The sequence below is a fragment of the Schistocerca gregaria genome, chromosome 4, assembly GCF_023897955.1.
Source record: "Schistocerca gregaria isolate iqSchGreg1 chromosome 4, iqSchGreg1.2, whole genome shotgun sequence".
Lineage (NCBI taxonomy): Eukaryota > Metazoa > Arthropoda > Insecta > Orthoptera > Acrididae > Schistocerca > Schistocerca gregaria.
In genome coordinates this window covers 684228593-684255750 of record NC_064923.1, presented here as the reverse complement: position 1 = coordinate 684255750, position 27158 = coordinate 684228593, and the positions used below count along the sequence as shown (strand labels likewise).

Here is a 27158-nt window from a genome sequence, read left to right as displayed (position 1 = left end):
TTTTCAGATTAGGTGACTCTCCACCCAATCCAAAAAGGCAAATGGGAAATGGAGGTGGTGTATTTGTTGCAATAGACAAGAAACTCAAATCCTAGATAGAAATTGAAGTTGCATGTGAAATTGTTTGGATCCTTCTATTGCCCAAGTCCCATCACCTGATGTAACCGAAAACATTAGAGAAAACCTCAGTTCACTTATACCTAAGTTCCCCAGTCATACTGTAATCTTCGGTGAACACTATAATCATCCAACAATTAATTGGGAAAATTACAGGTTTGTTATTGGAGGGCGTGATAAGACATCATGTGAAACTTTACTGAATGCCTTCTCTGAAAACTGCCTAGAAAGATAGGAACCCTACTCATTATATATTGAATCTAATAACAACAAATCGACCTGACCTCTTTGAGGATGTACACATTGAAACTAGTATCAGTGACCATAAGGTGGTTGTGGCAACAATGATTACCACAGTACAAAGGACAAATAAAACAAGCAGAAAGATATATGTTCATTAAACTAGATAAAAAATCAGTAGTATCATATCTCAGTGAGGAAACTGAAACTTTCAGCATAGGTCAAGAGCATGTAGGGGAACTCTGGCTCAAGTTTAAAAGATAAGTTGACCACATACTAGATAGATGTGTACCCAGCAGAACAGATCATAATGAGAGGGAACCACCATGGTATACATCACTGTAAAGAAACAGAGATTACTACATAATAGGTGTAAAACAAAACATTGGGCCATGGAGAGGCTGAATGAAACACATTTGGCTATCAAGAGAGCAATGTGTGATGCCTTCATTGACCGCTGTAGCAGAATATTGTCAAGTGATCTTTCTCAGAAAACAATAACCGATCGAGCCAAAAACTGTGTCAGGCTCTTACAAAAAGGCACAGATCACGCCCGTCTACAAGAAGTGTAGTAGAAGTGATCTGCAAAACTACTGTCCAATATCCTTGACATCAATTTGTTGTAGAATCTGAGAGCATATTCTGAGCTCAAACATAATGCGGTATCTTGAACGGAATGACCTCCTCAATACCGACCAGCATCGCTTTTGAAAACATCTGTCATGTGAAACCCAACTCGTACTTTTCTCACATGACATACTGAAAGCTTTATATCAATGCATCCAGGTAGATGCAATATTTTTTTATTTCCGAAAAGCATTTGACTCAGTAGTGCACCTACACTTACTGTCAAAAGTACGATCATAAGGTGCATCAAGTGAATTTTGTGGTTGGATTGATGACTTTTTGGTGGGGAGGGCATAGCATGTTATCTCAGATGCAGAGTCATCCTAAGATGCAGAAGTAACTTCAGGTGTACCTCAGAGAACTGTGTTGGGACCCTCACTGTTCAGATAATGCAGTTAACTGTAATGAAGTATTGTCAGAGAGAAACTGCATAAATATTGTCATATCTTGATAAGATTTCAATGTGGTGCAGAGATTAGCAACTTGCTTTAAATGTTTAGAAATATAAAATTGTGCACTTCAGATAACGAAAATACGTAGTATACTATGACTATAATATCAATGAGTCAATGAATTGGCCAACTCATACAAACACTGGGGGTGTAACACATTTTACTGATATGAAATGGATTGATCAGAGGGTCAGTCATGCGTAAAGCAGGTGATAGACTTTGGTTCATTGGTAGAACTCTGGGAAAGCGCAATTGTTCTACAAAAGAGATTACTCTCAAATCACCCATTTGATTGGTCCTAGAGTATTGCTCTAGTATGTGGGGTCTGTAACAGATTGGGCTAACAGGGTCTATTGAATGTATACAGAGAAGGGCAGCACAAATAGTCACAGAATGTCTCAGTGATACTGAAGGATCTGAACTGGCAGGCTCTTGAAAATAGATGTAAACTACCCCAAGAAAGCCTGATAACAATGTTTCAAGAACCATCTTTAAAGGATGATTCTAGGGATATACTGCAACCCCCCTACATATTCCTCGCATAGGGATCTTGAGGATAAGATTAGTATAATTACTGTATGCACAGAGGCATTCAGTCAATCATTCTTCCCATGCTGCATACGTGAATGGAACAGTAAGATACCCTAATAATTGATACAATGGGACGTACCTTCTGCCATGCACCTCACGGTGGTTTGCAGAATATAGATGTAGATGTGTAGGCACATAAATAGATGCAAAGACCGATTGCTGTTAGAGCACATTATTTGCAACAAATAATTGTAAATGGTTGTTGTTGTTGTGACCTTCAGTCCAGAGACTGGCTTGATGCAGCTCTCCATGCTACTCCTCCATCCTGTGCAAGCCTCTTCATCTCCGAACAACTATTACAATTGACATACTTCTGAGTATTCTTGGTGTATTCATCTCTTGGTCTTCCTCTACGGTTTTTACGCTCCACGCTTCCCTCCAGAACTAAATTCCTGATCACTTGATGCCTTAAGAACAAGTCCTACCAACCAATCCCTTTTTCTAGTCAAGTCGTGCCTCAGATTCCTCTCCTCCCCAGTTCTGTTCAGTACATCCTCATTAGTTATGTGATCTACCCATCTACTTTTCAGCATTCTTCTGTAGCACCACATTTCGAAAGATTGTATTTTCTTCTTGTCTACGCTGTTTATCGTCCATGTTTCACTTCAATATGGGGTTACACTCTATACAAATACTTTCAGAAACGACTTACTGGCAGTTACATCTATACTTGAAGTTAACAAATTTATCTTCTGTAGGAACGCTTTCCTTGCTGTAGCCAGTCTACATTTTATACCCTCTCTACTTTGACCATCATCAGTTGCTTTGCTTCCCATATAGCAAAACTCATTTACTACTCTTAAGTGTCTCATGTCTCATCTCCTAATCTAATTTCCTCAACATCACCTGATTTAATTTGACTACATTCTATTATCCTTATTTTGCTTTTGTTGATGATCATCTTATATCCTCCTTTCAAGACTGTGTCCACTCCATTCAGCTGCTCTTAGAGTTCCTTTACTTTCTCTGACAGGGTTACAATGTTGTCTTATTTTTATTTCTTATCCATGGATTTTAATTCCTACTGCAAATTTTTCTTTTGTTTTCTTTATTACTCACTCACTATTCAGATTAAATAGCATTGGAGACAGGTCCAACCATGTCTCAGTTCCTTCTCAACCTTTCATGTCCCTTAACTCTTACAACCTCCATCTGGTTTCTGTACAAATTGTAAATAACCTTTCGCTGTCTGTATTTTACGCCTGTCACCTTCAGAACTTGAAAAAGAGTATTCCAGTCAACATTGTCAAAAGCTGTTTCCAAGTCTACAAATGCTAGAAATGTAGGTTTGCCTTTCCTAAACCTATCTTCTAAGATAAGTCGTAGGGTCAGTATTGCCTCGCATGTTCCAACATTTCTACGGAATCCAAACTGATCTTCCCCGAAGTCAGCTTCTACCAGTTTTTCCATTCATCTGAAAATAATTCTTGTTAGAATTTTGCAACCATAACTTATTAAATTGATAGTTTGTTAATTTTCACACCTGCTTTCTTCGGGAGTGGAATTATTATATTCTTCTTGAAGTCTGAAGGTATTTTGCATGTCTCATACATCTTTTGCCATGACTGGCTCTCCCAAGGCTGTCTAGTAGTTATAATTGAATGTTGTCTACTCCTGGGGCCTTGTTTCGACTTAGGTCTTTCAGTGCTGTGTCAAATACATCACACAATATCACATATCCCATTTCCTCTTCATCAACACCGTCTCCCATTTCCATAATATCGCCCTCAAGTAATTTGCCCTGTATAGGCTCTCAATATATTCCTTCCACCTTTTTGCTTTCTCTTCTTTGCTTAGGATTGATTTTCCAGCTAAGCTCTTGATATTCATACAGGTGGTTCTCTTTTTTGCCAAAAGTTATTATTTTTTTAAATATTTTTCCTGTAGGCAGTATCTGTCTTACCTCTAGTGATATGTGGTTATACATCCTTACATTTGTCCTCTAGCCAACCTGCTTACTCGTTTCGCACTTCCTGTCGATCTCATTTTTGAGACGTTTGCATTTCTTTTCGCCTGCTTCATTTACTGCATTTTTATATTTTCTTCTTTCATCAATTAAATTCAATATCTCTTCTGTCACCTAAGGATTTCTACTAGCCCTCGTCTTTTTACCTACTTGTTCTTCTTGTGACATTTGCCTGCTTTATTTGTTCGTTGATAGTGTCGATGTAGTTGCACAATTTTGTTTCACAGTTCTTTACTTTCAGTTCACGACCCCCTATATTACACAGTTATATGGCCAGTTCACTATTGGTTAACTGTTGATAAGCCTCGTCAATAGTGTGCAGGCAAACATCAGCCTACTGCTACAAAAGTTTGCTGTTGAACATCTATGAGCAGTAAATACATAACCACACATTTCCCTATTTCTCAAATAAATCAGACAGACACTGTAATGGTTTTAACATATGGCCTGTTTATGTTAGACTAATTCCACTGTTCAGTTAATGCATTACTGTTATTCTAACAGATACAGATTTCACATCTGAAAATAGGCTGTCGACTGACTGTCTCAAGACCAAAAATCGGCCCTTTACATATTCTTACAATAATGAGCACTTAAACTATACCGTGTTCAATGTTTAATTTACAGAAATTACAGTTAAAACATAATGCATTCAATTAAGTGAATACATTGAAAAATGCCTTCTTTCTAACAGTTTCTTCTACCACAAAGGTGAGGCTGAATTATTTGTTTAAATTATGAAATTAACAGATTTAGTTATGCAAACAATACTATTGACAAACCTAGTAATTATTTTGGAATTAAGGGCTGGCTTTGCTAATATGTTTTCAAATGCACCTAAATAAATACTTAAAGAATGCTAGTGTTTTGTCTTCCAAATGTTTATAACATAATTTATATTAATGATGTAAATAAAATAGAAAGAAACTTCCACATGGGAGAGATATATTAAAAACAAAGATTCCAAGACTTACCAAGTGGGAAAGCGCCGGTAGACAAGCACAATAAATAAAACACACAAACACACACACAAAGTTTCTAGCTTTCGCAACCGACGGTTGCTTCTTCAGGAAAGAGGGAAGGAGAGGGAAAGACGAAAGGATGTGGGTTTTAAGGGAGAGGGTAAGGAGTCATTCCAATCCTGGGATTTTTTAATTCATTATTAAAGCTATTCCTGCATTACTGTTATTTGATTTTGTAGTTATGACCCTGTATTCACCCGACCAGGAGTCTTGTTCCTCCTGCCACCAAATTTCACTAATTCCCACTGTATCTAACTTTAACCTCCATTTCCCTTTTTAAATTTTCTGATCTACCTGTCTGATTAAGGGATCTGACATTCCACGTTCCGATCCGTAGAGCGCCAGTTTTGTTTGTCCTGAGAATGACATCCTCCTGAGTAGTACCCGCCTGAGGATCTGAATGGGGGACTGTTTTACCTCCAGAATATTTTATCCAAGAGGACACTATCATCATTTAACCATACAGTAAAGCTGTATGCTGTCGGGAAAAGTTAAGAAATAAAAATAAATAAATGGTAACACCCATGAAATGTTCTAAACTAGAGTGACCACAAAAACCAGCTGTAAGAAAGTGCCAGATAGATTTATTATAAGAGTTTATAGATAATGTTAATTCATCTATTAAAGAAATGGCTTTCAAAGCACCCGTTCAGTCAATCATTGAGTATTGCCCCCCCCCCCCCCCCCCCCCCATCATACTGGAACCTTTGCCAAGCAAAATTAATAGAGGAACTAGAGAATATCCACGGGAGCATGTTTCGTCATCGTTTCATTTAGTAAGCATGAGAACTTCAGTTGCTGCCAAAGAAGTGTTTTATATAGTGGGGAGGTTGATTGGTAAATTTCCAAGAGTATATGTTCTAAGAAGAGTCAGCTGACAAATTCCTTCTTCCTACATACATGTTGCAAATTTGATATGACTGAAAATTCTGAGACATTAACTTATGTATAGGCTTACCAGCAGTAGCTTTCGTGTACCATTCACAACTGAAACACAAAAATGTGAAAATAATAGTGCAGCCAGAAGTACCTTCCACCTCACAACATAAGTTGTCTTCCTTGAGTGTAGATGTAGATGAAGAGAGCAGTAGTTTGCCCAGAGTCAGACCATAAAATTAGGCTTGCATATGGTGTACATGGGTTGGCTGTGACTGCATTCAGTTCTAATTTGCCTATTGGAAATGTTGGTAGTGTTTTAACATGACTTTTTTAAATGTTAAGAAACATGTAATTATTACACATTGATCATATGTTGCGTGCCTGGTATAAATGCAGCTGAAGCTTTTGAAATGTAAACAACATCAATCTTTTGGTAGAGCACAGGTTGTAGTGGCATTGTAAAAATCCACCACATATTAATTAATGACCTATATGACATTTTGGAATCAACATATGTCCAGGACTGGAATTTTTTTGATTAAAAATTTACCTTGCTCTCAAATGGAGTTACTTTAAAATTGTACACAGTATTCCACTATGTTGCTAGTAATTGTGAAGCAGGTTGGTGTGGGTATTCTATGTTGTATTCTGTATTAATGCTAGGATTTTGGTTTGTGCGTATATGTAAATTAATTTCTCTTCCACAGTATGTTTGCAGAATTTTGTACTCTTGTACTACCAAACACTTGTTACTATTTTATGTAACATACCTTTTCTGTTTTTCAGCCTTTCTCGGTACAAATTGAAATTCAGTCCAGATAAAATAGATACTATGATTGTGCAAGCAGTGTGTCTGCTAGATGACCTTGATAAGGAACTAAATAATTATGTAATGCGTACCCGTGAATGGTATGGATGGCACTTTCCAGAACTTGGAAAGATAATTACTGACAATGTTGCCTTTGTCAAAACCATCAAACTGATTGGTAAGTTTTCAGCCCCCCTTTTTTTTATTCCTTGATAGTGTACCGAGACAAAAACTACTAGATGAAAATTGTGAGAGGTATGTTCTTAATGAAAACAATTAAAATGACTGGTGTATTTCCCAGTAATAAGCTTAGCTAGCCACTGACAATAGAAAATATGCCCCCCTCCCGTATGATATGAGCAGTATTGTTTGTAACAGTGGTTCACAGAAATTCCAGCACAGTAAAATGCATTTACATTGTAACCTAGTTACTAGATTCATTACCAAAGAAAATGATTGTAATAGTGCAGCTGCTGGGAAGTTCTCTACATTACTTATTTTTTTAGGAATACATAAAGTTGGGCACCAAGTATAACAGTAGATGTTGAAGTCTTCTTGCATGTAGTTAATAGTCATGTACTTGTCAACAGTTGACAAGTTGAATAACATAATACCAAATGCTCACTGAACAAATTTAACTCTTGGTTTATCCAGTTGATGCTCTTTTTGTTTTTCTTTTTACCAACCTCAAAATATCTCCTAACTTTAAATTTATTCTGATTGTACTCTGACTGTGAGGAAAAGTTCACAGTAATCACATGATGATGATAAATTTGTTCAGGTACTGAGCTAAACTGTATGTATGTTGTAATGCACTTCTCATGCCTTTCCAGCTTTGAAATTATCTTGTGTTTTCTTGTGTGTGCAGTCAGATACTCATGACTGATTGGCGGCAGAAAATTTTGATGAGATATGAGTGTCATTTGTTGCTTCTTGACATTGCTGATGGAGCTGCTGCTGCTGCTGCTGCTGCTGTGCCATAGGCTCTGAGCACAATCCTTCAGTCTTTCTGTAGTTTTGGCAACTGCTCCATCTGCAGTCCATTCCTCTTGCAGCTCATGAGTCACAGACATTTTGTATGAGCTACAAACCTGCTGCTTACATCGGATGGTTTGCTATAATATCTTTCACTTGCTGCTGGACCAACAGTTGGCATTCTACCCTTATCAGAATCACTCGTTTATGCACTAATATACAGTTCTTGGATTTGCTGGGTGATGACAAGACTAACACTTATAAAAATTGTACCTTTCTATTAGTTCAGTTTGCTGGGAAAGACATTTTGTCATGTATTCTTTCGTGTTTACAGCTATCTCATTTAAATCCTGTCTGCCTAAGTTCTTTGTGTGCACAACTTGCTGTATTAGAGGATGTTATGATGTTGTAAGCTCCACCAGCCGGCCAGAGTGACCGAGCGGTTCTAGGCACCACAGTCTGGAACCGTGGTACCGCCACGGTTGCAGGTTCGAATCCTGCCTCGGGCATGGCTGTGTGTGATGTCCTTAGGTTAGTTAGGTTTAAGTAGTTCTAAGTTCTAGGGGACTGATGACCTCAGAAGTCAAGTCCCATAGTGCTCAGAGCCATTTGAACCATTAAGCTCCACCTCCAGTGTGGTAATGTATGAGATTCAATGCCTCAGTGTGTTGTATATAATGCGCAAAATATTGGTTGTCCATGGAGGGCAGTACGAGCCTAATGCAGAGTGCGAATTGTGGCCACATGTCCAAGGGGTGAGGGAATGTTCTTGTAATGAAACACTTGTTTTGGCTGATAGATTTTGACCAGGGTTAGAATATATGCAACTCATGAGCAGCTAAATGTGAGGACTACAAATGGATCATTGCCAAGGTAACCGAAAGGTGAAGGGTGGGACAGGGATTACACAAGGTATAGAGAAAGCAACAGCTCCTTCATTCAAATATATCAGATAATAATATACCATATTTACTCGAATCTAAGCCGCACTTTCTTCCGGTTTTTGTAATCCAAAAAACAGCTTGCGGCTTAGAATCAAGTGCAAAGTAAGCGGAAGTTCTGAAAAATGATGATAGGTGCCGCCAAAACTAACTTCTGCCGTCGAATATAGGTATGCTTTGCAGGCACAAATACTGGTGCCAAACCTCTGCATCAGTAAATAAATTAAACAAAAAAAGAGGAGGAAGACGAGTGTTTTCTCTGCCCCGAGTTTCGACCACTGCATTTTTCATACATTATACAACGAATTAAATACAAATCACGTATTGTTCATCTTCGAATGTAGCAGCATTTCAATGTACTACGAAAATCGACTGAAAAGACTGTTTGGGATGTTTATCAATATGGCCAACTCTACGTTCTGAATTTTTTCCTACCTGTGAGAAGAGATTGTTGCTAACAGGAATTTTATGAATTGTGAATCAGATGCAGTATTCGCTTCACCATAAGAATAATATGAATATAAACATTTTGTCATGTATTCTATCGTGTTTGCAGCTATCTCATTTAGATCCTGTCTGCCTAATAAACTACGAAACTAGAGTGAGACACCAGCAAACGTGGAAGAATACACATATCATATCATTTTTATATTCATATTATTCTGATGCCTAATAGTGATAGAAATGAAGCACGGCAATTGACTAGATTTTTAAATCTAAGGTGACTCTAAGTTTTGTGCAGAATGTAATGTACTAAAGAGGCGTCTGCAACAATTTTCAAACGGAGAAATATTTTCACTGAACTCTTGTACAGAACATCTTCTATCATACACAGTCTATTATTTGGTTCTTGTTGATCATCATCAAAGAAAGCAGCAGTGTAAGTAACAACAAATAGCACTCTCTTGCCATTATTTTGCTAATGAGACGATTCCAAAAGCAGCGGTACTGTGCACCAAAGCAAGCTATGCGGCAAGCGGCGACAGGCCGTAAACACTCATTATCAGAAAGCAACAAACGATGCATGACACAGTACAGTAATGCATTTTCAGCTTAGAGTGACATAAACACCTGTAACAAAGAGAACAGCACTTATCAGATCAAAGAAAAATAAGCAATCCATTCAAACCAGACAAAGCAAGTGAAAAAGGAATGCTACCTGTATAAATACGGACGCAGCGCCTGGCACGTAGCAGTGGCTACCTGGTAAACCTTAACTGCTAAGCTTATGACTCGAACCAAACTACTGCAGTTGTTCCATCATTCATTCGACCTAAATTGTGTCTCATATTATAATGGACCAACTTTGTTTTGATTTGGACGTGTGGCCTAAAACTTTTCTCTCCCCTTGAATTTTGAGTCTCAAAATTCAGTTGCGGTTTAGATTCGGGAAATTTTTTTTCCCTTGATTTCAAGTCTCATTTTTCAGGTGCGCCTTAGATTCAAGTAAATACGGTACACACATATACCTAAGATGTCAGACCTTTAGAATGAAGTAGTTATTAGCAACTGTAGAAAACAAACACACACACACACACACACACACACACACACACACACACACAAGTAATCTGCATCTTGGGAGTACATGTTTAGTGATCAGTTATTTATTTTGAACATCCAGTTTCCAACTGTCCTGCAGTCAAATGTGGGTATAAGCAACCTTTGATTTTAAGTGCACGCTAAAAAAATTCCTGTGAACACTCCATGGCCATTTAATTCTGTTCATTGCAGTTTTATTCCGAACAAGTAATCTGCTGTTAGATCGGGGGTGATGTGATTAATTTCCTTTTTTAATCTTAGGTTCACTATTATTTTCATAAATAAGTTAAAGGTTAATGCTATCTCATGCAAACAACTGCTGATACATTCTCAGTTCATTCAAGGTTCCAAGAATGTATTCTTTCGTTTTGACAGTCGGTATCTATGAACTAAAAAGTGAAGTGCAGCTATTATTCTTGTGTCCCTATCGTGAAATTGTTTTGTACTTATAATGAATGAATGGGAAACACTGCCTGGGGAAAAAAATGATGATGATGACCAGTATTGTTGTTCTTGTTCACATCAATGACTTAATAATATCAACATTGCTAGAAGAACAATGGCTGTCAGTGTGTTAAGTATGATGACTGCACATGATGTCAAAATGTGGCTCCTCCAATATAGCTCCTTTTTGTGGGTGAACTTCACATTTCAAGTTAAAAGGTCAGTAGCATTCGAGAAGTGTTGGGAATACAGACAATAATGGATATTTACAATAATATGAAAAGGACCATAATGGGTATTTACAATATTATAAAAAGGATTGCCAATTACCATATAGAGGATATGTTGAGTCACAGACTAGCACAACGAAAAGACTGCTGTACATTTGAGCTTTTGGCCAAAAGTCCTTTCTGGAGTAGAGAACACACACACACATTCACATGACTGCACTCTCTCTGCTGGGGCCGGACTGCATACAGCAAGTGTACCTGATGGGAGAAGCAGTATGTGGATGGTGGGTAAGGAGGAGGCTGAGATAGGGAGGGGAAGGGATAGAAGGGTAGGGGTGGAGGAAGGTGTAGTACTATTTGCGGAAATGTACAGGGACATGGTGGGTACAGGGTAGGGCTGCTATGTTTAGTTAGGGGGGGTTGGGGGAGAAATAGAGGAGGGGGGAAAAGGCTAGTGGGTGCATTGGTGGAATAGGGGGCTGTGTAGTACTACAGGGTGAGGCAGCTAAGTCATAGCACACATCGCATCTCCCCAACCGTAATAGATACAAAGATGCGTTTGGACAGTGGATTGCAGGGACAGGGGCTACTTGAATACATCACATTTCATCTTTGTACTATTTTTTTGTTGCAGAGATATAAGGCCTTCTTCCATTTTTTTAAAATGGAATCCTATGTTAAATTTTAGCGTAACATAATGGGCTTAAAAAAGACGGTTTCAAATAAGTATATATCATAACATTTAGGCAAATAGTTTTTGAGACACAGATATGTTCCCATATCGTATTTTCCTTTGAAGTGGCTTTGTCCAATGCGACCTTTCCTGTTGACCACTGAGGAACTTAACAGGGAAGGCGTTGTTTTCCTGCTTCTCGATTGTGCTGCTGGGGTAATGAGACATCGCATTTCCATCACAGTTTCTTGGGGCAGACATGTACACCAACAAATAAAAGTTAGATATTCTTCTAGTGTATGGTGAAAGCAGAAGAAATGCAATTACAGCAATAAAGTGATATGGAGAGCTGTATCCTGATTGTGAGTGTTCTACATGCCACCTTCTTGCACGTATTTGCAAGAAACTACTTGAATCGGGATCATGGAACGCCAAACAGAGGACAAGGCAGAAAACTGCAACTGGCGAGATGCATGAAGAGGGCATTGTAGTGTTGGTGTGTAACGCCCCTACTGTTTCGTCACGATGTGTCGCCTTGTAATGTAAGTCAGAGAAGTGTTCTACGCATATTGCATCGGCATAGATTTCACCTATTTCACCTCTCATTACATCAAGCACTCTCTGGTTTGGATTTTGAACAGGGCCAGGAATTTTGCTGGTTTGCTCTGCAGTGCCTAAAAGATGTTCCAAAGCTATTTCAGCAGGTGCTTTGTACTGATGATGAAGCGACTTTCACCAGTCATGGTAATGTGAATTTGCATAATATGCATTTCTGGTCAATAGAGAACCCTCATTGGCTTCGACAGGTACAGCATCAGCAACCGTGGAGTGTTAAAGTGTGGTGTGGCATCACTGGAAATGTCATTGTGGAGCTGTACGTCATTCTGAGTATACTAAATGACAATAACTAGGCACAGTTCCTGTGAAACATTCTGCCCATTTTGCTGGGAGAGGTACCACTAAGTACGTGTCACTGCATGTGGCTCCAACATGACGGGTGTCCTGCTCACTCTTCCTGTGTGGCTACAGAGCCGTTAAATGAAAAGTTCCTGGATTGTTGGATAAGACGACGTGCTCAAGTGAAGTGGTCAGCCTGGTCTCCTGATTTGACCCCTCTTGATTTTTTTTCTGTGGGTAGCAATCAAACATAAAGTGTAACCTTAAATACCAACTACGCCAGATGATATGAAGCAACATATCATCAAAGCGTGTTCTGATATCTCATGTGACACCTTCTCAGCAATTCACAAATCATTCGAATGGCATTGCAGCAGAGGGGAAGCATTTTATCATCTACATCTATTCTCTGCAAGCCACCTGACTGTGTGTGGCGGAGGGTACCTTGAGTACTTCTATCGGTTCTCCCTTCAATTCTAGTCTCATATTGTTCAAGGAAAGAAAGATTGTTGGTATGCCTCTGTTTGGGCTCTAATCTCTCTGATTTTATCCTCATGGTCTCTTCGCGAGATATACGTAGGAGGGAGCAATATACTGCTTGACTCCTCGGTGAAAGTATGCTCTCGAAACTTCAACAAAAGCCTGTACTGAGCTATTGAGCGTCCCTCTTGCAGATTCTTCCACTGGAGCCTATCTATCATCTCTGTAACGTTTTCGCTATTACTAAATAATCCTGTAACGAAGCGTGCTGCTCTCCGTTGGATCTTCTCTGTCTCTTCTATCAAGCCTATCTGGTATGGATCCCACACCAGTGAGCAGTGGACGAACAAGTGTACTGTAACCTACTTCCTTTGTTTTCAGACTGCATTTCCTTAGGATTCTTCCAATGAATCTGTCTGGCATCTGCTTTACCGACGATTAATTTTATATGGTCATTCCATTTTAGATCAATCCTAATACCTACTACCAGATAATTTATGGAATTAACTGCTTCCATTTGCTGACCTGCTATATTGTAGCTAAATGATAAAGGATCTTTCTTTCTATGTGTTCGCAGCACATTACACTTGTCTACATTGAGATTAAATTGCCGTTCCCTGCACCCTGTGTCAAGTCATTGCAGATCCTCCTGCATTTCAGTACAATTTTCCATTGTTCCAACTTCTTGATATACTACAGCATCATCCACAGAAAGCCTCAGCGAACTTCTTATGTTATCCACAAGGTCATTTATATATATTGTGAATAGCAACGGTCTTACGACACTCCCCTGCGGCACACCTGAAATCACTCTTACTTTGGAAGATTTCTTTCCATTGAGAATGACATGCTGCATTCTGTTATCTAGGAACTCTTCAATCCAATCACACAATTTGTCTGATAGTCCATATGCTCTTACTTTGTTCATTAAACATCTGTGGGGAACTGTATCAAATGCCTTGCAGAAGTCAAGAAATGCGGCATCTACCTGGGAACCCCTGCCTGTGGCCCTCTGAGTTTCGTGGATGAATAGCGCAAGATGGGTTTCACGTGATCATCTTTTTCAAAACCCATGGTGATTCCTACAGGGTATATTTCTTGTCTCCAGAAAAGTCATTATACTCGAACGAAACACGTGTTCCAAAATTCTACAACAGATCGACGTTACAGACATAGGTCTATAGTTCTGCACATCTGTTCAACATCCCTTCTTGAAAACGGGGATGACCTGTGCCCTTTTCCAATCTTTTTGAATGCTATGCTCTTCTAGAGACCTACGGTACACCGCTGCAAGGAGGAGGGGAAGTTCCTTTGTGTACTCTGTGTAAAATTTAACTGGTATCCCATCAGGTCCAGCGGCCTTTCCTCTTTTGAGCGATTTTAATGGTTTTTCTATCCCTCTGTCATCTATTTCGATATCTACCATTTTGTCATCTGTGTGACAATCTAGAGAAGTAACTACAGTGCAGTCTTCCTCTGTGAAACAGCTTTGGAAAAAGACATTTAGTTCTTCGGCCTTTAGTCTGTCATCCTCTGTTTCAGTACCATTTTGGTCACAGAGTGTCTGGACATTTTGTTTTGACCCACATACTGCTTTGACATAAGACCAAAATTTCTTAGGAATTTCTGCCATGTCGGTACATAGAACTTTACTTTCGAATTCATTGCACGCCTCTCGCACAGACCTCCTCACACAACATTTTGCTTCGTATAATTTTTGTTTGTCTGCAAGGCTTTGGCTATGTTTATGTTTGCTGTGATGTTACCTTTGCTTCCATAGAAGTTTTCTAACTCGGTTGTTGTACCACGGTGACTCTTTCCCATCTCTTACGATCTTGCTTGGCACATACTCATCTAATGCATGCTGTACGGTGATTTTGAATGTTGTCCATTGATCCGCAACACTATCTGCACCTGAGATAAAACTTTTGTGTTGAGCTGTCAAGTACTCTGAAATCTGCTTTTTGTCACTTTTGCTAAACAGAAAAATCTTCTTACCTTTTTTAATATTTCTATTTACGGCTGAAATCATCGATGCTGTAACCGCTTTGTGATTGCTGATTCCCTGTTCTGTGTTAACTGTTTCAAATAGTTCGGGTCTGTTTGTCACCAGAAGGTCTAATATGTTATCACTTTGAGTTGGATCTCTGTTTAACTGCTCAAGGTAGTTTTCAGATAATGCACTTTAAAAATTTCACTTGATTGTTTGTCCCTGCCACCTGTTATAAACATTTGAGTCTCCCAGTCTATACCTGGTAAATTAAAATCTCCACCCAGAACTATAACATGGTTGGGAAACCTACTCGAAATATTTTCCAAATTTTCCTTCAGGTGTTCTGCCACAACAGCTGCTGAGCCAGGGGGCCTATAGAGAGAGGCAATTACCATGTTTGAGCTTACTTTAACCGTGACCTTCACCCAAATTATTTCACATTTCGGTTCTCTGTCAACTTCCTTCGATACTATTGCCCTTTTTATCTCTATAAAAATGCCTCCCCCTTCACTGTCCAGCCTGTCTCTGCAGTATATATTCCAATCTGAGTTTAGAATGTCATTACTGTTTACATCTGGTTTTAGCCAACTTTCTGTCCCTAGTACTATGTGGGCATTGTGACCGTTTATTAATGAGAGCAGTTCTGGGACCTTTCTATAGACGCTCCTGGAGGTTACTATTACCACATTAATATTGTCATTCTGTGTTGCGTTTTGACTACTGCTACCTTGTTGCGTCTCAGGTGGTGTCTTGTTGGGCCTAGGGAGTGAATTCTCTAACCTAAAAAACCCACATGTGCACTCCACACGTACTCTGCTACCATTGTAGCTGCTTCCTGCGTGTAGTGCACGCCTGACCTATTCAGGGGGACCCTACATTTCTCCACCCGATAGCGGAGGTCGAGAAATTTGCACCCAAGATCTCTGCAGAATCGTCTGAGCCTCTGGCTTAAGCCTTCCACTCTGCTCCAAACCAGAGGACCGCAATCGGTTCTGGGAATGACACTACAAATAGCTAACTCAGATTCCACCCCGCGAGCGAGGCTTTCCGCCTTCACCAATTCCGCCAGACGGCAGGAGTCATTGGTGCCGACATGAGCAACAATTTGCAGTTGGGTGCACCCAGTGCTATCTATCGCCGCAGGCAGGGCCTCCTCCACATCTCGGATGAGACCCCCCCCCGGCAAGCAGACAGAGTGAACACTGGCCTTCTTCTCCGACCTTTCCGCTATTTCCCTAAGGGGCTCCATCGCCCGCCTAATGTTGGAGCTCCCAATCACTAATAAACCCATGCTTGGACCTTGCTGAAGGAGTGGCCACATGTCCACTCACAGGCAGAGCGGGTGATGCCACATGGCCAGCCTCCACATTGATCCTCTGCCTTGTGCGGCACTAACGCCCTTGAACCCACCACTCTCCTTGGAGAGGGGGTGGCCCAACTGTGCCCGGTGCCTGTGAAGATGTCTTGACAGCAGGAACCGAAGATGTCTTGACAGCAGGAACCGTGGGTGAAGCATGTAACACCTGGGGTGTACCACGCGACGCACCAGACTCTCCACTGCCGCAACACTCCGAGGCAGTAGAGACGGGCAACCACAGCCATCAGCACATTCAGCTGTTCGCGAACAGTGGCCAGCTCCTCCTGTGTCTGTACACAACAGTCACACATTCTATCCATCCTAAGAAATCAACAAATTACTGTAGAGAGTTAAGTAATTACTGTAGAGAGTTAAGTAATCAACTTTTAACTAGACTGCTAATTCACTAAAGGCGACTGATAGCTGACTAAAATGTGGTTTGTAGACACTTCTTGTTGGAAGTAATGAAAATAAGCACCAACTGTCTCTGGACTGTATTCAAAACAAACACACACTCTATGGAACACTATTACTAGTACTCGAAAATTAAAGCTTCCTAAAAGCAAAAACACACGGAAAAAGAAGTGACAGGTAAGAAAAACACAGTTAATACTTACAGCACTTGCTTCAGTAACATTTTGGGTCATGTACAGTCATGTACAGTACTTTTACTTAAAATACAGGGGCTACTTGATACATCTTGAAGTATTTTAATACTGTATGTTGTCTACAATTTTGGTATCACAGTTGTCAAATAACTGAATAATATTTGCACGACATAATCAGTTAATTTTTGCGCAAAATATCACAGTATGTGTTACTGTTGTCAAGTAAATGGGTGTGTTTGTTTAAGGACGGACTCGTGATGTTTACTATTGAACTCTACACAACAGCAAAGGTTGCATTCGAAAACGCCACTTCGATGGACGAACACAATATGAGAATATATCTGTGTCTCAAAAACTATTTGCCTAAATATTATGATATACACATATTTGAAACCGTCTTTTTAAGCCTATGTTATGCTAAAATTTAACATAGGGTTCCATTTAAGAAAAAAAACAAAGGTGGCCTCATATCTCTGTGATAAAAAATAGCACAAATGTGAAATGTGATTTATTCAAGTAGCCCCTGTCTCTGAAATACATTGTCCAAACGGCATCTTTGTATCTATTACGGTTGGGGAGATGCAAGGGGTGTTATGACTTAGCTGCCTCATCCTGTACAGTGTGTGTCGGGTGGTGATAGATAGGTGGTAAGTGAAGGATGGGGACTGGCAAAAGTAGAGGCCACGGGGGTTGGAGGGGTGTGAGTGGGGGTACTGGAACATAGGATACATTGCAGGGAGTGTTCCTGCCTGCACTATTCTGAAAAGCTGGTGCTGCTAGGAAGGATCCAGAGTGCACAGGCGGTGAAGCGTTCATTGAAGAGAAGCAGACTGTGTTGGCCAGCATATTCAGCATCTGGGCAGTCCAACTTAGGTGGCGGTCGGAGAATGTATGACAGGTATTGCATCAAGGTCTATTCCAGGGATATACGCCATGAGACGAGGAATTTGGAGTAGGTATGGAGTAGGGATGGACAAGGATATTGTGTAGGTTTGGTGGGTGGTCGAATACCATTGTGGGAGGGAGGGGGGGGGGAATCATGGGTAGGATATTACTCATTTCAAGACACAATGAGATGTAGTCAAACCCTGATGGAGAATGCTGATGTAGGTGGTCCAGTCCTGTGTGGTACTGAGTAGCAGGACAGGGGGTATGTCAGAGGTGGTAGGTGACTGGAGAGACAAAGCATGTGGTCTGTGGAGGCCTCCACGACAGCCTTGGTGTATTTGGAGGCGGATTGCTCATCACTACAAATATGATGGCCATGGATGGCAAAGTTGTATATGGAAAGGACTTCTAGGCATTGAATAGATGGCAGCTGTTGAAGTGGAGCTATTGCTGATGATTGGTAGGTTTGATATGGATGGAGAACTGATGTAATTATCTTTGGGGATGAGGCAGAGGAATGTGGATAGGGTGCCCTCCCTTCGATCAAGATCACAGAGATTTCGTCACTGAATCTAAACAGTTGAGGGATTTGAGATTCTGCATGGTTAGGAAGGATTCCTATGAGGGCCCATCTGTCAGAACCATCAAGAATCCCAAACCCTTCTCCGGATTCAGATTCATTGATAACATTCTCATGATCTGGACTGAGGGTGAGGACACACTACCCACATTCTTCCAGAACCTCAACACTTTCTCCTCTTTCACTTCACCTGGTTGCCCTCACCCTGACAAGCCAGCTTCCTTTATGTTAATCGATACTGAAGGATGACTACATCAGTACCTCTGTCCACATCGAACATACCAACTTTAGCAATAGCTCCATTTCAGCGTCTGCCATCCATTCAGTACCAAGGAGTCCCTCCATGCACAAACAGTCCGTCTACAAACATACCAAGGGTCTCACTGATGCCTTCACAGACTGAAGTTACCGTCACAGCCTTGTACATAAACAAATCTTCCATACCTTGTCTCTCCAGTCACCTATCACTGCCCACATACCCACTGTCTGGGCACATACGAGCACTCCCTCATGCTTCATTGCCATCCAGGGTTGGAGCAACTGAATCACTTTCTCTGCCAGGTTTTCAACTACCTCTCACCATGTCCTGAAATGAAGGATATCCAAACCACTAACCTTCCCACTCCTCTGACAGTGGTATTACACAGGACTTGAACGTATGTATCCTCTCCCAAGTGCTTGCCTCATGGTTCTGCTCCCAGAAATAAATCTAAATGAAAGACCTGTCCCATATATTCTCCAACCGCGACCTACTCCAGTCTGGTCACAGGTAACTCCTATCTCATCAAAGGCAAGACTGTCTCTGAAAGCAGTCATGCGATTTACAAGACAAACTATAACACTATGCTGCTTTCTGTGTGGGCATGACAACTACGAAGCTGTCTGTCTACATGAATGGCCAATGACAGACTATGGTCAAGTGACATCTCGACCACCCGGTTGCTGAACATGTTGCCCAACACAGTGTGCTTCACTTCAGCGACTGTTTAACAGCCGGTGCCATCTGGATCCTTTCTACTAACACCAACTTTTCCGAATTGTGCAGGTGGGAACCCTCCCTGCAATATATCCTATGTTCCCATAACCCCTGGCCTTCATCTTCACTAGTTCCTGTCCTTCACCTACCTCCTACATCCTGCTCCCACTCCTCAGCCTTCTATTCCACCAATACACCTACTAGTCTTTCTTTGCCTCCTCTACTCCTCTGCATGACTGGCCCCTCCCCTCCCCCATCTTGCACAGTTGCTGTACGTAATCTGACCTCAGTGGCCAGACAGTGGTTGTGCTAGTTGTGCCTGTGTAAATGTGATCATAACAGCACCATCACATTGCCTTTGTCAGCTGCTAGGACAACTGTGTTATTTTCCTTGCAGAGGGCATGTATAACCTTAGTTCTGCTGCAGAGATGTTATTCTTCTGCATTTTGATCTTGCAGATCTTCCTACCTCTTCGGTGGTATCAGAGGGGTGCGCGTGGGTGGCTTGCTTGATGACCCTGCTGATCTCATGTTTAGATAATGTTCTGGAAACTGGTGCAAAATTCAGACCATTTGATAGCAAGGTCTTGTCACTTCATCCAGTTCCTTTTCAGTCAAATTAATGATTGTTCTTGAATCACAAGTGTCGACGTTCTGCACGTGACCCCCTGGATGATGCGAATGGACCTTTTTGTATTGTTTCATGGTAGCTTTTCAGTTGCAGAGTTCACAGGTTGCAAAGGTATTTCTATCCAGCCATTCCCACATGCTGAGTGAAAGACTGGATGCAAGCTGCAAGTAGCAAGTGTGCAGAAGTCATATAATTTTGTACAGTTCTAGTCTGGTGACCGAATGTGTTCCAGCACTAAGGGTGAACTAGCATGCTACAGAATGCATTTTGTCGTCATCGTTTTGTTGCAAGAAAGCAACCCGTGGCATCACCTCCTAATCTCAGCACTGCTATAAGGAAGCCAGTCTCCTGAGCAGACGTGGCTTCTTGATTCGTAGCTTTTGCAGAAACTTGAAGCTGTTCTATATCTGCTCTCCCGTAGAGGTGTGCTATGCTTGTTTTCTCACAAAATTTCGTTAATGAAATCTTCTCAGGTTATCAGCAAAGTAGTGGTGTCACCTTGTTTCAATGTTGGGATAAGATTCTTAGTCACTATCTTCAGGCGAAGTGAGTAGCCTTCTTCAGGCGAGTGTCAGGAGCATTCTGATGTGAAAGCAGCAGAGGCAATGGGTGGGACAGGCAGGCAGGCAGGTCCAGGACCTGATGCCTGGAACCCCCTTCACCTTACCAGGAGCCACCTCACCACTGGCCGCAGTGTCTCTTTTGGAGGCATGCGATTGGTGCACCCGTTGAGCTCCAGACAGTGGAGTCTGTGATCCAGCAGCTAAAGAGGAAGCAGTATTTTATCTAGAATTTTTGAAACTGTTTTTCCTTTTCTTTGCAGACATTGTTCTTTAATTTGGCATGTTCGATATTGACATTTTCTGTGATTACAGCAATGATTATTGAATGATACTGTTTCAGGAACACGAGACAATGCGTCCAGTACAGACTTGTCAGATATCTTGCCTGAAGAAGTAGAACAGCAGGTGAAAGATGCGGCAGAAATATCCATGGGCACGGAGATATCGGACGATGACATTATAAACATACAGCACTTATGTGATCAAGTTATTCAGATCACACAATATCGTGCACAGCTGTATGAATACCTTACAACAAGGATGATGGCGATTGCCCCCAACCTTACTGTCCTCATTGGTGAACTTGTTGGAGCACGTCTGATCTCTCATGCTGGTGAGTGTTATGGATTATTTTTTGTTTTGTAGCAATTTTGTATATCCTGTTTTAGCGTTCCTGAGCGGTTCATTGCCTTGAAATTAACCTTTTTGTGTATCCATACTATTTTTGCTTTGTTATTTGTTTGTGTGTTGGCTCCATTGTGATTTTATCTCAGTTGAGAGAATGGGCATTTATCTTTCCATGAATTTAATTTACTTTTGTGATTGTCGCCAACATCTCTGAACGTATCGCTTGATTCTTTTGTGTGTTTGTGCAACAAGACCCTCCAATATTTCAGTACATCATAATTATAACTGGATAAATAAAATATCCACTTCCCAAGTGATGGTTGAGAAAACACTCGTTAAGGTTAATGAAATGTGCGAACTTTTGGAGCCAGTGGCTTCTCCTCCTGTCAGAAGGGTTGAAGGGGAAGCAAGAGGGATGAAGGGAAAGAACTGGCGAGATTTAGGAGATGGGAGAGTTACAGAAAAGTTGGCAGAACTCTTTGTCAGAGGAGACTTACCAGACAGGGTGACAAGAAAAAACTTGTTGGGGATTGCTCAGAACAAGATTTGAAAACCTGAAAGCATGAAGAAGGATGATAGGGTAATCTCACCCTGTCAAAATCTTATCTGGTGCAGTTTCCAGCAATTGGTCTTTCCTTCTCATCCTATCTGGGAAGTCTCCCCAGATCTGGGGATCTGGGTGAGTTTACTGTAACTCTCCTTATTTCCTAAAGCTAACCAGTCATGTTCTTTCATCTTTCTTTCTCCCAGTCAGCCCTTTTGCAGAAGGAGCTGCCACTGGCTCCAAAAGCTTGCACATTTCCTTAACTTACATGTATGTTTTCTCCTGCTGCCACTAAATGAATAGATTATTACCTGCCAGTTATATTCTCGGAAATTGATTGTCATCAGCATGTGTGTAAGGGTTTTCAGGACTTATTAACTGATTAGTGGACTGTAAGAGAGGCCAAAAACTGCATGTTGTGTTAAAATGTTAGAGAATTGTTAATTTGTAAACATTCATCCTGAGCTTTGACTTTAAAGACATGCGATTGTGTAGTCGCCAGTACCCATTCTTTTAGTGCTCGTTTGACAATAGAATATTACTTTATTCGTCTAAGCCCTGCTGGAACTGTTATAACTTTGTTAGAAACCAGTCAGTTCAGTTGAAGGCCCAGAATTTTCACAGCTTCCATTATTGCCTTCATAGTTCATGGAACTGTCACAGTTCTCAACTCCTGTATGAAGTAATGTTGTTGTTGTTGTTGTTGTTGTGGTGTGATAGGCTTATACATAGGTTTAACATTAACATGGTATGACTATTTGTAGCTATTGTAGAGCCATTGTCTGCAAAGAGGTGGCACAATTACGAGGTGACAGGCAGGCCGACTGGTAGTCTGATGCATCTGCACATGTATCTACTAAGAACTGTAATTTAGTACCTTGGTCTGTGATAAACAGTTGGAGGCTACCATTTGGAGCATCAGTGGCTGTCATCACAGAGCACCTGTTGTGTTTCCCTGCTCACAGTGTGAGCTACACTTCCATGCCTCGGACCCAAATCGCCGGTGGTATCAATAAACTTTTCTAGCTGAAGGTGCATTTTCCAGGTGACAGTGTGACAGTGAGCAACAACGTGAGTTTGAAGTGCGGCGACTTGTTGTGGAAGTTCAGTTATCTGAGCTTGTAGTGCAACAAAGTTGCTGTCTGTCTGTGGTTGTGGTCTAGCTGCTGCAACATACACAGATAGACACATTTAAGATTTTCTGTTGATGGTTTGCACAGATGTATCTAGATTGCCAGTGCACACAGTTAAAATCTTTAGTGCATCAGGCGATAGGTGTGATGACCTAATTCTTTCCAGAATGTCGTCACTTACTGCATTGCTTGCCAACATATGTGATCAGTGCAGCAGCTGTGATAGTATGTGGTTGCCCAATTCTTCAGTGTGAAGTAGTCTTTGCAGCTCTTCGCCTCAGACTGCAAAAGTTGTCCAATTAGAACATCCTTAATCATCAGGTACTGGTCCACGTCCTTCATTTACTATGGAATATCCTGCACTTCCACTGCCATTTCTTCACTGAGTGCTGCCTCAACATAACTATATTTCGTATGGTCTTTGGTGACTTGGGCGAGGACAAATTGGCTTTCCAACTGTAGAAACCATAGCATAAGATTTTGCTGCCAGAATGGAGTGGTTTTACTGTGTAACAGTTTATCATCACACCAGCAGGTGTGTCTGCAGCTGACACAGGAACTTGATCTACTCCTGTATTAATACTGCAGAATCAATAGGCTACAGATGCATGGCTGGTGTGGAATGTGAATGACAGGATTGACATGGCTGTACTTAGTCCTACATGGCACGGTAAGCAGCACAAATGTGTGTGGAATTTAACACCTGTGACCATCGTTTATCACACCGTGGTGGCTAACTAACTGTTGTGGGTTAGCAAAACTCACTGTGTTAGCTTTAAAATAACCCATAACACAAAATGACATTCAAGTGAGAGAGCAAACTAAATGACAGAATAATCTATCAGGAAAAACAAAGAGTAGGCTGAGCCATAGATGATTATGCACTGAACATTCATGTGCACATAGCACTACATTACACACACAGTGTATACTAGCTTGCGTGCACTTCAACAGCAAAATCTAAAGGCGTTTAATAAGTGAAGAAAGAAGTAGCATCAATGCAAATTGATCAGTAATGTCAGACATTGTCTTGGATAATGAATGAGATAAAATGTTGAGCATGTTTAAAACATACTGTAAGTGCTGAATAGTGTAATAGTAATGAATGACACAATTTTGTTCCAGTTACTGTATTACAAAAATTGGAGTACCAAGATGAAAAGGCAGTGTTCTGTGCATAAATTACACCAAGGCCGACACTTCCTTCTGTGTTTCTCATTAAAATGTTGTATTAATAGAAATGTTATGTACTGTGCGTAAAGTATTAAAAATGTCCAATACACATAACCACAAAATATCAGTAATGAGTACACTGTTATTCCACTTCAGTACTTTCGAAATATAGAACTTTTCTAGTTTTCTGCAGTCACATTGTAGTTTTAAATCAGTTGCTCTAACTTTAAAATGCAATATACCAATGCATACTACAGTATACTCTCCTATTTAAGGTGATCAGTTACCTTTGTTTGCTTTTTGCATTTAATATGTGCATATACGTTTTACATATGACAATGCATTCGTTTTAATGCCTCATTTTTTTATCAACCGGGAGAATAATTTTTCATTCCTTTGATTTCCCAATTATGCAACTGCTTTTCAAAAATGTCAGATGTTGTCCAAAATCTTGCATTGTTTTCATAAACTACAGGTAGGAAATTAATATTTTTAAAACATCAAGGTTTTCTCGATTTTCCAATCACCAAAAGCTTTCCTTCACATGATCCTGCAATATTTGCAGCAACCATGACTGTGATTTTTGTCTTATACTCTTTGCCACCCAAACACTTTTTACATCCAAATTTCAGTGTCTTACCAGGGGTCATGTTGTAAAACAAGCTAGTTTCGTCTGCACTGATTGTGTCATGTGGCTTTTGTAACATACATGCAAAATAGGCCACTTCTTAGATTCTTAACCGTTAAATCATCAGATACACTGGCAGCTTCTTCACAAATTTTTCTGCCACTAATATCATGGTGGGCCCAGAAACATTGTATCCAAGATGAAGAATTGAAGTTTGGATTTCCCAACAGACAAGCAAATTCATTACCTTTTTCTTAAAGAACAGGCCCATTGATCAGCACATTGTCTGAACTTTTCCGCTTAAACCGTAGAAGTAAAGCTGCTTCAATATCTTTGTGCTCAGATGATTTCACTCACTGATAGTTAAAGAATTTTGTTCAAAAAGAGACTGTATTTTCCTCTGCCCTTCCAAATTGTACAAATCATTGAGCTAAGACACGCAGTTCCTTCGTGATACTTGTGTCCCTCTCCCTGATTTTGTAATTGCTATATTATGTGTGACTTTTCTTCAATATTAAGTACTTTCCTCTTTTTTTGTGAAATCTTTAAAGAGGCGATTGCATTGACTGTTTAACACACATAGTGATTTGAAACCAGCAGTCTACAGAAAACGAGATTGAAAATGAGCATTACATTGTTGTTAGTAATCCCCAACTACTTAGCTACCAAAAATGAACTTTAGGTGTTATAGCCGATATATTTCTCTAAAAATGTAATGTCACATTATACAATAGGTCGCAATAAGGGAAGTTGTACTATAGCCCTCATCTTGTAAGACGGCGTTTCCACGCATAGAGGTGGAGTGCTAAGGAAGCGTGGAGGTATGAGAACTGCACATGCCATGGCAGAGAAGAACGGGCAAACTAAGCCCACTTTGCAGAACTGCCTATGGTACATCATATTATATATTCAAATCTATGAGGGGAATAGTAGATGTTAAAACAAATTTCGATCAGTTATCACGAGAGAAATATTAATTCACATCTTGGCGACACTGCATCCACTGCTCCGCAGATTGTGTGATGTCAGGAGGCGAGAACAGCTGACAGCTTTGTGAAGACATGAAGTACGATTTTTCTCAAAATGATGATTGTCTAATGACAAGATCATTGAAACTGTTTGCAATAATTATCATTTATTGTGATTTAAACATTATTATAAGCAAAAATTTAATACACAACAAAATTAACTTCAAGCACAAATCGAAATCATTATATTTGCTTGACAATTGCTTCTCCTCGATAGAATTTTTAAAACTGTGTGTGTGTGTGTGTGTGTGTGTGTGTGTGTGTGTGTGTGTGTGACTTGGACTATACCTAAGTGTAATCACTGCATATAAAAAAAGAATTAGTGGTAGAAAGGACTAATCTAAAAGACTCTTGTAAAAGTAGTCTGTAAGTTGTCATATTTTTCACTGTTAACGGGCTTTATGAGTATAAACTAGTTTGAAATTACAGTGAGAGACCGCATTTATAATCCATTGAACAAGCAAATAATTAATCATCATCTGTGAATAACTCGAGGGAATGCTGAACGATAACACCAATATCTTGGCTAGTAACAGTTACTGTCATTTTAGTGTCTTATCCAGTTTGTGCCTTGAAAATTATGGGTTTACATGTGGAGATTCAGACTTAAGATGAATTAATCCAGCTGCGTTCTTACGTGTTATTAGAACATACATCATGGTGGGAAAAGCTTAACTTCTCCTTGGGCAATATGTTAAACATTATAGTCTGCATAATTCAAAGGATACAAAGTTCTAATTCAAAAGGCTGGGAAGTTCTCCTTATTATGTATGCAACTGATACATTGACAAGCACATTTTTTAAATCATGAGTCTTTAAAACTAAGAACTACTATTACTTTGTTCCAAAGTCTACATTGTGATACCATCATCACTTCTATTTGATTCTGCTTCCGAACAATCTGATTGTAAATTTATGATGGTAGGTTCAAGGCTTATAGCCATCATCACTTTCCTGTCAAATTCTTCTTTCTGTAGCTTTTCAGCATGCCTCACAGACTGCTCAAACCACAGGTGGGATGTTGTCTATTCCCTAAAGCACAAGGGATTCAGTGTATGTTGTGTTGAATGTTTTGTTTTTGTCTCCCACATAGCCTTAACCGTTTGCCCAAATTAATTCCATGGGGCTGTGCTGACAGTGACACGTGGGTAAACGCAAAACTGTGTGACCCCATGCATGTGCAACGAAGTCAAGTTTGTACTCTCTGTCACATGACTTGTATAAATTAATGGGCTGCAGGAGATCGATATAAGTCCGGTTTATACTGTGCTTAATATTTTTATTTTTAAGCCATGGAAAAATATCTGCCTTTCAGTTCTTTGTACTTGTTGTTTTCTCTGTAACAGTTGAACTATAACTGGCAGTAACTGACTTCGAAGCAAGGTATGACAAGAATTGTGAATCGCATCATGAACATATTCTAAGAGAACTTGAAAACCACCCGTACCATCACTCATTTTCCAGCGTATCTTCCTAGTAGAATGATTCTAATTGACCCATGTTTTATCAAGGAAATACATGTTAAACTACCTCCTTCTCTTGTAT

General features: G+C 40.2%; 1 protein-coding gene across 1 annotated transcript in view; it reads left to right on the top strand.

The window, feature by feature from the left end:
* Positions 1-27158, top strand: part of LOC126268211 (nucleolar protein 58) — a 75721-nt gene that overhangs the window by 10921 nt on the left and 37642 nt on the right. Inside the window, exons 4-5 of the mRNA XM_049973840.1 lie at positions 6681-6880; positions 20821-21093. Of these exons, the coding sequence (XP_049829797.1) occupies positions 6681-6880; positions 20821-21093 (473 nt within the window). The remainder of the gene's footprint in view (positions 1-6680; positions 6881-20820; positions 21094-27158) is intronic.